General features: G+C 57.6%; 1 protein-coding gene across 1 annotated transcript; it reads right to left on the minus strand.

The window, feature by feature from the left end:
- Positions 1–2,081: 2,081 nt before the first annotated feature.
- On the minus strand, positions 2,082–3,012 carry LOC105180776 (uncharacterized). The gene is made up of 4 exons (XM_011137055.2): positions 2,938–3,012; positions 2,654–2,781; positions 2,406–2,548; positions 2,082–2,323 (listed from the first exon to the last, which is right to left on the minus strand). The coding sequence occupies exons 1-4, from the start codon at positions 3,010–3,012 to the stop codon at positions 2,082–2,084; spliced, it is 588 nt and encodes a 195-aa protein (XP_011135357.2).
- Between the last annotated feature and the right edge of the window lie 8,797 nt (positions 3,013–11,809).

Raw genomic sequence — 11,809 nt, forward strand, 5'->3', positions numbered from 1 at the left:
CAGGCTGCGCCTGCTGAACATTCGAAGGGTTGAGCCCTGGACCTGCCGCTGCGGATACCGGAGGGACTCGTCCCTCCAGTATCCGCCCAAGGCGGGCGATCTCCGCCTTGAGGCCACGGATCTATATCTCCATGGCCGCAAGGCGGACATCAGGTCCCCCTTCGAGGCCATAGCGACCAGCTCGTCCAGGGATTCCTCGATATCATCCAGGCCTCGTCCCGCCTCACCGAGCTGGTCGATGGCCACTCCGTCGTAGAAGGCATCAGCCCCCTCCTCTACGTTTACCCGGGAGTACTCTGAGATCCCTAAGGATCTTGATCCGGTACGCGTAATCCGCGATGTGCTCGGCATTTCTGGGTTTTTCCACCGGTGGAATCCCCCATTGCCGCTGAATCCCTTTACTCATCGGATTGCGACGAGGACACTCGTCGCGCTCACGAACGGGTTCATCCCCTCCCCCCGAAAAGGCGTCAACGCCTCCCGGAAGAGAAGGATAAACCTCCCCCTCCCCTCGTGACCGAGTGGAAGCCGATACTTCCACTCGCCTCCTTTTCCTCATATCCGCTGAGGGAATAGACGCCGAGTCAAAGTGACTCGGTCCCACTCTCCCGCCGGACACGTCCCTCCGGGCGGTAGTCCTATTGGGCGACATGCCTGCCTGGCACACGTCGCCCAGCCCGTCGCATGCTGACGACGAGGAGGAGCCAGGACTGTAAACTCTCTCACGCCGTTTTCCGGCTCCGATTACCGGGAGGGTTTCACCTTTATCTGTCATACCTCCATAGAATGTGGGGATGGGAGTGCCCCCCACACACGGGTTTGATTTCGGGGCTTTCTTTCCACTAGACCGGTTGCCTTCACCAGGCTAACGAGCCCGCTCTGCCCGCGCTGTAGAGTCCTTTGAGCCTCACGAATGAGACCCTATAGACCCTGGTTAAAACCTGGAGGCAGCTGCCCATCCAGGAGTATTATGGACGCTCTTAGTCTGGCCCCTTCGTACAGACCACCTCGGCATGGTAGAACCTGCCAGGGGTCGAAACCCCCGCCGGCACAGCTCTGCACATCATCGGGACACGCAAGTTCCCTCACCACGGCAAGGTGGCGTCCACGGGGGAGACCTTCATATTATTTTCTTTTATTTTTTTTTACGAAGAGGAAATCCATCATGGATACCCTGACCCTCGGGGAAGGGCCAGGATTATGCCGGACACCCACCGGCTAAAACCTCCCCGGGTGGCGCTGCGAAGGGACTTGAGTCGGGACCCCGGAGCCGTACTGCTAATCGGGGTCCCGAGTCCAAACGTCGACCGTTGTCGATTCCCCGAGGGGAAGGGGGAAGGGGGAAGCGATCCGAAGCTCATCTTCAACCACCGCTCCCCCTCCACCCCTCACGCCCCGTCTCCAAGGCCAGGAAGGGGGAAACCGGCCAAGGCCCGCTTCAACCTCCGTTCCTGGCCAGACGGAGCGCCGCCAGTATAATGCTGTGCGATCGACTGATCCAGCTTCTCAGTCGGCCGCTCTACGTGTGGAGGGCCGGCTGGGGCACCAGGAATCCCCGCCCGATGCCCCACCCTCCCGCCCGGCGGTTACGGGGGGAAATAATCCCCTAGCCGCCGGGCGCTCCCACTTCCAGAGGAGAAATAGGAGAGGTCTCAATGATCCCTTCCTGTATGCCCACCCTAACGGTGGACCTTGCAGAGGGGAGGAGAGGTGTTTTAACCAGTGGCAACGCCACCGACACTCTCTCCCCCTCTTATTGTCATCCGGCTCCCACATTGGGAACCGGAGGACTACGGCTGGAGGACAGATGTCCTGTCCCCCTCCTTGTCTCTCTGACTGCCGGTAACGTGGCAGAGGGCGGTGACAACCAGAGTATCACCGCCCTACCTCCCGTGAGCCGTTGTCTCTTCGCCCCCAAGATGCTCGCCCTGTGAGGGACATCGCATCTTTTGGGGGCCCTTCCCCTAACTTGTACAGGGGGAGGAGCAGATCGGGGAGAGGGAGGCGGCTGGGGCTGTTGTCTCAGTGCCTCCCTCAGTGCCTCTTCCTCAGAGGAACCCACCCCGTCCCTGCTTCTACTCCTACTGCCTTCCCACTCCCTGTGGCGTTTTCTCCTCCTGTCCTCTCACCCTCCCTTCCGCCTGCCGGCGGGTTTCCTCCGCTGCCTCCTTCTGCAGCATCACCGCCTCACAGAATGAAGCAAAGATTCCCCAGTTCCTCTCACTCTCCAACATCGACCTCACAACTGTTGGGAGTGAGAAGTCCCGACCTAACTCCCTGACCACGACTTCGCGCTCCTCTACCCAAGCTGGGCAGTCTTGCACTGTGTTGCGCGGAGTCGTGGCCATAGTCACAATGGTGACATTTCGCCGTGGGCTCTTTCCCTATGCGACACAGGTACTCACCGAAGCATCCATGCCCGATGAATACCTGTGTCAACCTGTACGTCAACGTCCCGAAATCCCTGCCTACCCACTCGTGTAGGCAGGGCTGGACAGCCTCGACGACCCTCCTCCCGTATTTGGCATGTGCCAGCATCCTTTTCCATCTGTGGAGAAGGGCCTGCCGAGTTTGGTGCTTCATTTATCTTATGGCTCCGGCGAGTGCCTCGCTTTCCTTTATCCGCCCTTGGAGCTCCTTCTTCACAAAGTACATTCTCCTGTGCATCAATGCCTGGAGCTCCAGGGGAGGCATGCTCGCCAGAGCCGTCGCCGCCATGTAGGGTATCGTCTTGTAATCCCTGATTACCCTGGCCTCCAATATTCTGTCCGCCTTGCGCAACTGCGTACGCAGACGGCGATTGACAACCAGGGCCTCAGCCCATATTGGCGCCCCATATAACGCAACCGAGTTCAAAACTCCCACGTGGAGGCGACGGGCGTTTTAACCAGGTCTCCCGATGTTGGGCATAAGTCTGCCCAATTTTTCCGACAGTACCTTGACTCGGGGGACCAGGTGGTTCATGTGTATTCTTTGAAGCACCAAGTGCTGTCTAGGACGAGGCCCAGACATTTCATCTGGGCCTCTATCGGGTCCTTGTGCGTTCCTACTCTAATCTAGGCCTGGGATGGCTTGACTCCCTTGCCATGGAGAAAGATGGCTTCTGTCTTCTCCGCTACCACCAGGCCCAGATCCCTAATAGAGCCCACGGCGATTGCCACCGCCAAATTCGCCATATTCACGGCGTCCCTCCAGTCTCTCCCCCCGGCCAGAATGAGCGTGTCATCCGCGTAACATATGATGTTACAGCTGGGGGGAGGGCAGCACGGAGGATTACGTCATACCCGAGGTTCCACAGGAGCGGGCCCAACACGGACCCCTGTGAAACCCCGCAGTACATCCCCCTCTCACGTACCCTGCCGTCGGCGTCAGTCCAGCTGAGACGCCGACCCCGGAAGTAGTCCTCAATGACAGCCGTGAGGTAAGGTGGGAAGCCGAAGTGCGTACACATAGCCTCCACCACCTTACCCCAGGGCAGGGTGTTGAAAGCGTTGGCCATGTCTAACAACACCGCCACCGCCCTGCCCTCCTCCACAATAGCCTCCGAGAGAAGTCTAAGACGCTCAATCGCATCTATTGTCGATTTCCCCTCTCGGAAGCCAAACTGGCCGTCACTGAGGTCCGGACCCTGCCGGGACATATGTTCCTTGAGGCGGGCTGCGATTATCCTCTCAAAGACTTTGCCCACCTCGTCAAGGAGACATATGGGCCGGTACGAGGAGGGGGGACCCTCCGGCTTGTCCTCTTTATGGAGGAAGACCACATTGGCCCTCCCCCAGACTGGAGGGAATTTCCTTTTCCTTAAGGCTCTCGTAAACAGATTCGAGAGCCTTTCACATATATACCCCGAGGCCAGGGTAAGGACTCGGCCGGGGATGCCATCGGGTCCGGGAGCTTTGTTGCTCTTGACTCCTATGATGGCCCCGGCTACCTCCTCCTCGGTGATTCCCGGTACCTCCCCCTGTTTTTCAAGGGTAGGGATCCTATGCGGGATCATAGGAAGTCCCTCCCGAAACGGGAAAAAAGCCCCCATGACCCGCTCGAGGAACTGGGGATCCAACGTCACCGTCAGCGGGGGCGTCCATGGTTTGAGTTTTTTCATGACCATCCTGTATGGACGCCACCACGGATCCGCATTCAACGAGAGAAGGAGGGTGTCCCATCCTCTTCCCTTGTCCGCCCCTATCGCTTCCCGCAGTGTAATTGCGGCTCTGCAAAACTCAATACGGGCGGCCAGGGTGGCCTCAGAATTCTGGTCCGGATCATTCCGGAGTCTTCTGAAGGTCCGCCTGAGGTGGACCGTCCTCTGCCTTAATTGGGCTATATGGTCAGTCCACCACCAGGCGGACCTTTTTGGACAGGACCTGACTCTGGGCATGGACTCACTGCACGCGTGTGCAACGATCTCCATAAAATCCGATACCACAGAGACAAGGTCCTGCCCTTCCTCTTCTCGTGGCCAGGTGGCAATCTCTAGAAACAATTCTAGAGTTACTCTATCTAGTCTGCTCAAGGCCCACCTTCCTGGTCGGGGTTCATCCTTACTTTGTGGCCGCAGGCCATTGGGGGCGACGGACAACTCCATTTCAATCAGAAGGTGATCTGATATGAATTCCAGGTTGTCCGCCATCCTCCAGGACAGCACCAGTTTTACGGCCGCCCCTGCGTACCAAGTGGCAAGTGAAGTCTGTCTATTATAGACTCCCCCTGCGACCCCACAAACGTATATTTGTTCCCCTCGTTTATCAGGTGCAAGTCCAGGCCCGCGGCCCATTCTTCCACTACTTCCCCCCGCCTGTCACCCCGCCGGGAACCCCACAGTGACGACTTCGCGTTAAAGTCCCCGGCGATGATGACAGGCCCAGGGAGGTACCATAATATCATTAAGCCTGGACCCATAACTAGGTAGGCCCAGGCTCTTTGCTGGGGGAAGGTAGACCCCGACTACAGTCAGGCCCCCCACCTGACCACGACAAAGTACCTCCCACTTTCCAATAAGTCAGCGGGAGGCGAATTCTCATTCGCCCTCCAAACTATGGCGACGGAGCCCAATTAGTCCCCGAACCATCTGGGATGGTTTTTGGGGACTTTATAGGGCTCCACCGCTACTCCTAAGCCTGCACCGCACTCGGCCATGGTGTGCTCAAAAAGAGAAATCGCCTGCCGAGCGCGGTGCAAGTTTGATTGAAGGAGTCTAGTAGCCATTATGATGACTGAATAACAAGCTTTTCAGCCGGCTCCTTCGCTCTTTCGCTTCCACTGTCCGTACAGGACGTACCCGTTTCTCCGCCCTTCTCTCCACCTTCATCTCCTCCCCCTCCGGTTGAGTATTGGCAGGAGTGGGAGGTTATGCAGATGGAGGAGGAGGAGAAGGGGTTTCCCTTTCCCCTTTCACTTCCTTTTCCGTCAGTGGTGGGGCTACAGGTTCAGACGGCGTCGATGCGGATACCTCAAGTGCTTGCTGTTCCCCTTTCCTTCTTTTCCCCTTTAGCGGGTGACAGGCTGGACCACCCATTCTGTGCCCAGAGGGCTGCCCCGCCTCCGCACATATCTGACACCTGGCGGGGGCGGTGCATTCTCCGACCAGATGGCCCAGCTCATCACATCTATAGCAATTCCCTCGCCTGTCAAGCTTGCTCTTGCAATTCTGCTGGACATGGCCCCTTTCTAAGCACTTGTAGCATTGGAAGGGCCTTGCGTCCAGCAATTCTAACCCTAGTCTATCCTACAGGTATCTGCCCCTTCTCAGCGACTCTTTTCGCCGCCATAAGGGGGCATCTTACCCATAAGGACCTTACCCATAAGGACCTTAATCCGGCCGCAGTGGTCCTAATCCTTCCCGTTTGGACCTCCGCAGCTGAACATCCTCCTTCCTTGGCAATTCAATCCGCTGCCTCTTCCTCAGTGGTGGAGACTTCGAGACCTCGGAGTTTAATCTCTCCAAGCTTCCGGGGGCGATTCACCCTCGCCTTATCTTCTAGCACCTCTCTCAATTTCGCGGAAAGGAGATCAGCTTTGGTATCCTTATCTTCTCCGGGGATCTCTAATATCAGGGCCCCTATGGCCCCCTGCCTCGTCCTGACCTTCGTGATCTCCATGTTGTTAATGTTTATTTTCTTTTTGGCTTCAGCCAAGACCTCCTTATACTTGCCATCTTTGGTGGTGATTGACACTGCCGCCGTACTTGGGACCTTGCGTCTGGGTTTTCTGGGTTTCTTCTTGCCCGTTCCAGTCGTTTCCATTTCCTTCCCGGATTCAATTCCCTTTTTCCTATCCTCCTCCTTTTTCTCCTTGGGCTTTTTGTTGCGTCTCGCAACCTGAGCCCAAGTTTCCTGACCTCTCGTTTCTGTTCTTTTTTCCTGGGGAGGGGGCTGGGGTTCCTCAATCAAAGAAGGAGGGACTCGGAGCTGGGGCCACTGCTCCTTCCTTCCCATTGGTCCCCATTTCCCCTGTCCAGAACTTGCTGTTGCCTTCTTTCCCTTCTTTGTCTTCCTCTGACTGTTTCCCTCTTGAGCATCATTGTTGGATGTTGGGTGCGCTTTATCCTTCTGCGATGCCCATGTCTCCATTGCCTTATGAACCATGGAGGTTATTCTATCCTCCATGGTTTCTTCCTTAGTTTGCCCTGGCATGGCTATTTTTTCAAGCCTGACCTTAACGTCTAACGAGACAATTTTCCTTATCGTCGGGCCAGGTTTGTTACCTTTCCCGGACACTTCTCCTTTTCTATACTGTACAGAATGGGTCTTGTCTTGTTTGATCTATCCTTTCTGCAGATCATCTATGCATCCCACTGGATTAATTTCCCCCTCCTCTAGATCCGCCGACGGAGGCATGATGCACCTGTTCCTATACCCCATTGTCCTCTCCTTTTCCCTGACTAGCACCGCGGGCGAGGAAGCTATCGTCGTTGACGACGATGCCCCCTTTATACCGCGTTGCTTGTTATCCTGTGACGGAGGCGGGGAGGATACCACCATTGATGGCGGTGCCTCCCTTAAACTCCGTAAACTCCTTCCTTGCACCGAAGGCGAGGGGGATATCTCCTTTGAAGGAGATGCCTCCTTTATACTCCTGAGTGCCTTCTCCATTTCCTCCATCATTTTTGCCATTTCACCCTGCATGGTGCGGAGCTGCATGTTCTCTGCTCTCAGCTCCTCCAGGATGTCTTGGTTCTCCCCAAATTCGCTTGAGGCCATGCGCTGTGCCATCAAAGTGTTACCTGCTGTAATGGCCGCAGAAGCGTCACGAAGTACCTTGACGTGGGTGTCTCTCAGGTTCTTTGAGCGAATTGAAAAGCCCAGTACTTTTGTTGCTGCCTCCAAAACCGAGGCAGTAATATCGCTGAACGGGCCTCCTTCATATGCTCCGTAACACGTTGCAATTCTGCTCGGTATTTACGGTTACTGGAGCAATCCTGATATTCCTTATTCGGATCTTCCAGGCCCTTCAGTAAAGCCTCCTTCCTCTTCTTCTGTTCGAAGATCTTCCTTTGAGCTTGAAAGGCTATCTTCCTTCTATATTGCCCCGTCGTTTCGGGCCTTCCTCGTGGTCTCAGCTTTTTCGTAAAGGCCTCCTCATCTACCTCCCCGTTAGATTTTCTGAGAATTTCCCATCTATCATTCTCCTCAGAGGAGCTGTAATCCTCTTCAGAGGAAGACCCAATCCTCCTCTTATTACTGGGCGTCCCCGACCTCAGTTTATATTTTGGAGTCTCCGCAGATTCCTTGTCGCAACTGCTGGCGCTCCGAAGTCCCCCTCACCTTCCTTGGCGACTCGGACCCGGTTGGTCATCCACGGCCATTTCCACGTCCGTGTCTCCCACCTCCATTCCAGCGGGACCACCATGGGTCCCCACTTCTCGTGTGCCCATTTGCCTTGCCAGGGTCTGATTGCCGTGGTCCGTATCCGTGAGGTCGATTAGTTTAAAGGAATAATCACTCATTTTCGGTTTAAAACCCACAACTCAGTGCAGCTCCGCTACCCGGGCATGCTCGCATCCCCCCCGGAAAGAGGGGAGCCTCCGAGTTCCCCCAGAGGAGTAGCATATGGGTCTGGCCGATGGACTCCCTACACGCGCCCTGACCGTCATTTCTGACGGCCAGACCGCTATCGGGGGTCTCATGCCGCCGACAACATGGGCACCGCACTGACCGCCACGCGGGGGGCCCCATGGAAGGAGGTGGCTCACCGGTGTCGCACCCTACCGGAAGCGCCTCCCCCCTGGCAGCCAGCGAGCTCGCGCCGCCCGAGGGTCCGCTTTAGGACGATGCGATCGCATTCCCTCGGGAACAGCACACAGGGGTTCCAGCCCCGCCTCGGAATACGTCCGAACGGCCCGGAACACCCCTCCACCTCCCGAGTACCAAGAGGGGTTCCAAACCCTCATGGTGTGCAGACCCGGGTGTGGGTTCCTCCCTCCGCCCGGCCGTGACCGGGACGGATGAGGGAGAGGTCCTCCCCCTTCGGCTGCCGGAACGCCGGCGTGCAATGCCACCAGGGGTGGGGTCCTCTATAATGGCGCTCGAGGGTGTCTAGACCCAGACCTCGGAATACTTCCGAGAGGCCTGAGGCACCCCTCCACTCCCCGGGTGCCATGGGGGCAAGCCCCCATGGTGTGCAGACCCGGGTGTGGGTTCCTCATTCCGTCTGGCCGAGGCCAGACAGGTAAGGGAAAGCGGGGTTGTCCACCTTCTTTGGCTGCCGGAGCACCGGCGTGCAATGCTTCCAAAGGTGGGGTCCATTCCCCTCTTCGCCCTAGAGTGACTCGACCCCGCCTCGGAATAAGTCCGAGCGGCCCGAGTCACCCCTCCACCCCCTGGGTACCATGGGGGTAATTCCCCATGGTGTGCAGACCCGGGTGTGGGGTCCTCCATCCGCCCAGCCTTGGCTGGGATGGATGAAGGAGAGAGGTCCTTCCGTTGTCGGCTGCCGGAGTACCTGCGTGCAATGCCCAAGGGTGGAACCCCTCAGGACGTGGTACGTCACCCCGGCCCCGACCTCGGAAACGTCGAGTGGCCCAGGGTACCCCTCCGCATCCCAGGCACCATGGGGGGAGGATTCCCATGGGGTGGAGCCCTGGGTGCGGGTATGTCCCTCCACATTTGATCCGTCCATAATGAACAGGTCGGGGCCGGTAAGGAAGGGGTCCTTTCTCTTCGGCTGCCGGAGCACCGACGTGCAATGCCTCAGAGAGAGAGGGGTCCTCTTCCCGAAGCGAGTTCTGAGGAGGTCACCCCTATCGGCTGCCGGAGCACCAGCGTGCGATGCCTCCAGGGGTGATAATCTCCTCCCACTCGCTTCCTGACCAGTCTGGTCATAGACCAGGCTGATCGACCAGCCCGGTCAGGTGCTTTTGATCTGTCCCTCCGTACAGACCACTCCGGCATGACAGAACCTGCCAGGGGCCGAAACCCCCGCCGGTACAGCTTTGTACATCATTAGGACTTTCAAGCCCCCCACCACGACAAGGTGGCACCCACGGGAGGGAAAAAAGGGGACATTTTTTCGATCCCCTCCCCCACTCGATGACCAGCAACCTGGCACAATCAACGGCTATCCTTCCGAAAAGGCCCCAGTGCTCGACTGCTTTTGCCTGACGGATCAGGTCGCCCGCCACCTACGTGTTCCCCGTTACCGAATATCTCTAGCCACCGAACACCAAGGTACTACCTCCCGGATGGATCACCCCCGAGTGTATGCTCCAGGCTTCCCGGACACCAGGTGTTGTACCGTTGATCGCATAGTGGATGGTGGGTGGGGGACCTCGTCCATCCCGCATACAACCCCGGCACCATAAGTGTTGTGCCCTTAGGCACATGCTAGCCGAACTGCTTCCGGATGCGGTATCGTGTGTCCGTATACACCCTTTACAGGTTCGGTCGAGGTGCAGGGTCAAGCTAAGCCTTCCATCTGCGGGAACCTTCCAGTCCTGCAGTAGTGCATCCGTGAGGCCTTATCACCGCCGCCGATACCGCGCTACCACTCCCTTCGGGGCCGGCCAGACAGACACCAGTCCGCCTGGTCAGCGGCCCGGCACCCGTCCGGCCACCCTTCAGGACAAGCCGCCGCAGCATCGACTCTCAACAGTAGCATGCCTCCACGACCCATACACCCTTAGCAGCCGGCTGGTTTCATTCGCAAGGGTGAGACTAGAACACCGATGAGTGCATCCCCCAAGTTTCCTCAAGAAATGCCCACCCAGCACCCAGAAACCCCTCCTTCGGAGGCGACCTAAGCTGGTTCATTCGACGCACATATCCTCTCCGGCACTGGAGCGGGAACGGCCCCAGCTGCCACTGCCACAGCCCCATTCCTTCGAGTCGTCAGTCCCCTCCGGAACCCCTCCCCCCACACACACATTTATTCTGAGGATGGCGGTGCCATCCTATATCCTCATGGAGCCCGCACCATCCCCCGAGAGCACCCCTGCTCCCACCGTCGAGCGAACCCCCCGGATGTCGCGGGACCTCGACCTGACGGATCAGTGATTGCACTACAGCGCTCGCCCACCGTTGCCGGCTATCCTCCGCCCCCCGGCATCCGAAGGTCCCCCCAGCCACCAGGAACATTGGCCTAACGGATCAGGGGGTACACGACAGCGCTCGCTCCCCGTTGCCGACTATTCGCCATCCCCAGAAAACAGAAGGCGTCCGATTTGACGACGGGACCAGGACCCACGGGATCCGCGGCGCGCTCCACCGGGTGTTGCCTTTCAGTAACTCCCATGTGGAGGAATTAAACCACACGGGAACCGCTAAGAGGGCTCCATTCATCCATACCATGGTCGGCTGCATCACTGGGCTAACGAGTCCGATTCCCCGGGTTTTTATTTGAGTTTCCTCCCCTCGTTCGGAAGCCTGGCACCGCCAGACTAACAAGTCCGATCACCCGGGTTTTTCCATTGGGTTTTCCTTCCCCTCGTTCGGGTGTCTGATACCACCAAACTAATGAGCCCGATCGCTCGGGTTTCATATTGGGGTTCTCCCTCCTCTTCACTTCGGTCGCTTGCCCACGAAGTCAAGCACTCGAGCCCTCGCCCGGGTTTGATAACGGAGTTTCCAATCTCCGGAATAGGTTGCACAAGGCTAACGAGCCCACTAGCCCGGGTTTTTCCAGTGGGTGTCCTTCCCCTCGTCGGATTGCTTGGCAACCTCCCAAACTAACGAGTCCGATACCCGGGTTTTAATGGGTTTTCCGTCCCTCGTTCGGATGTCTGAGAAAAATAGACTCACAGGCCCGATCGCCCGGGTTTATTAGTCAAGGTTCTTCCTTCCCTCTAGTTCAGGTGTCTGGACTGCCAGACTCACGAGCCCGAACGCCTGGTTTGGTCCGGAGTTTTCTCTCCGTTTCGGATGTCTGGACCGCCAGACTCACAAGCCCGAACGCCCGGTTTGTACGGAGTTTTCTCTCCGGTGCGGACGCCCTCAGGCTAACGAACCGCACGCCCGGGTTTGGTATTGGGGTTCTTTCTCCCCTAATAATAGATTGCTTGCCCACGAAGTCAAGCCCTCGAGCCCACGCCCGGGTTTGATACCGGAGTTTCCAATCTTCGGAATATTGCGCATGGTTGCGCATGGCTAACGAGCTCACTAACCCGGGTTTTTACAGTGGGTTTCCCTTCCCCTCGTCGGGTTGTCTGGCAACCTCCCAGACTAACGAGCCAGATGCCCGGGTTTTGTATTGGGGTTCTTCCTCCCCTTTACCTAGGTTGCTTGCCCACGAAGTCAAACTCTCAAGCCCTCGCCCGGGTTTGATAACGGAGTTTCCAATCTCCGGAATAGGTTGCTCAAGGCTGACGAGCTCACTA

The sequence above is a fragment of the Harpegnathos saltator genome, unplaced genomic scaffold (genome assembly GCF_003227715.2).
Source record: "Harpegnathos saltator strain DR-91 unplaced genomic scaffold, Hsal_v8.6 scaffold191, whole genome shotgun sequence".
Classification (NCBI taxonomy): Eukaryota; Metazoa; Arthropoda; class Insecta; order Hymenoptera; family Formicidae; genus Harpegnathos; species Harpegnathos saltator.

What these genes read in the sequence shown, in the direction of transcription:
- LOC105180776 (XM_011137055.2), bottom strand. Translation starts at nt 3,012, where the DNA reads ATGTCTGGGCCTCGTCCTAGACAGCACTTGGTGCTTCAAAGAATACAC. An exon ending in ACCTGGTCCCCCGAGTCAAG is followed by an intron (nt 2,782 to 2,937) that starts GTACTGTCGGAA and finishes CTGCGTACGCAG; the next exon opens with TTGCGCAAGGCGGACAGAAT. An exon ending in GCATTGATGCACAGGAGAAT is followed by an intron (nt 2,549 to 2,653) that starts GTACTTTGTGAA and finishes CCTTCTCCACAG; the next exon opens with ATGGAAAAGGATGCTGGCAC.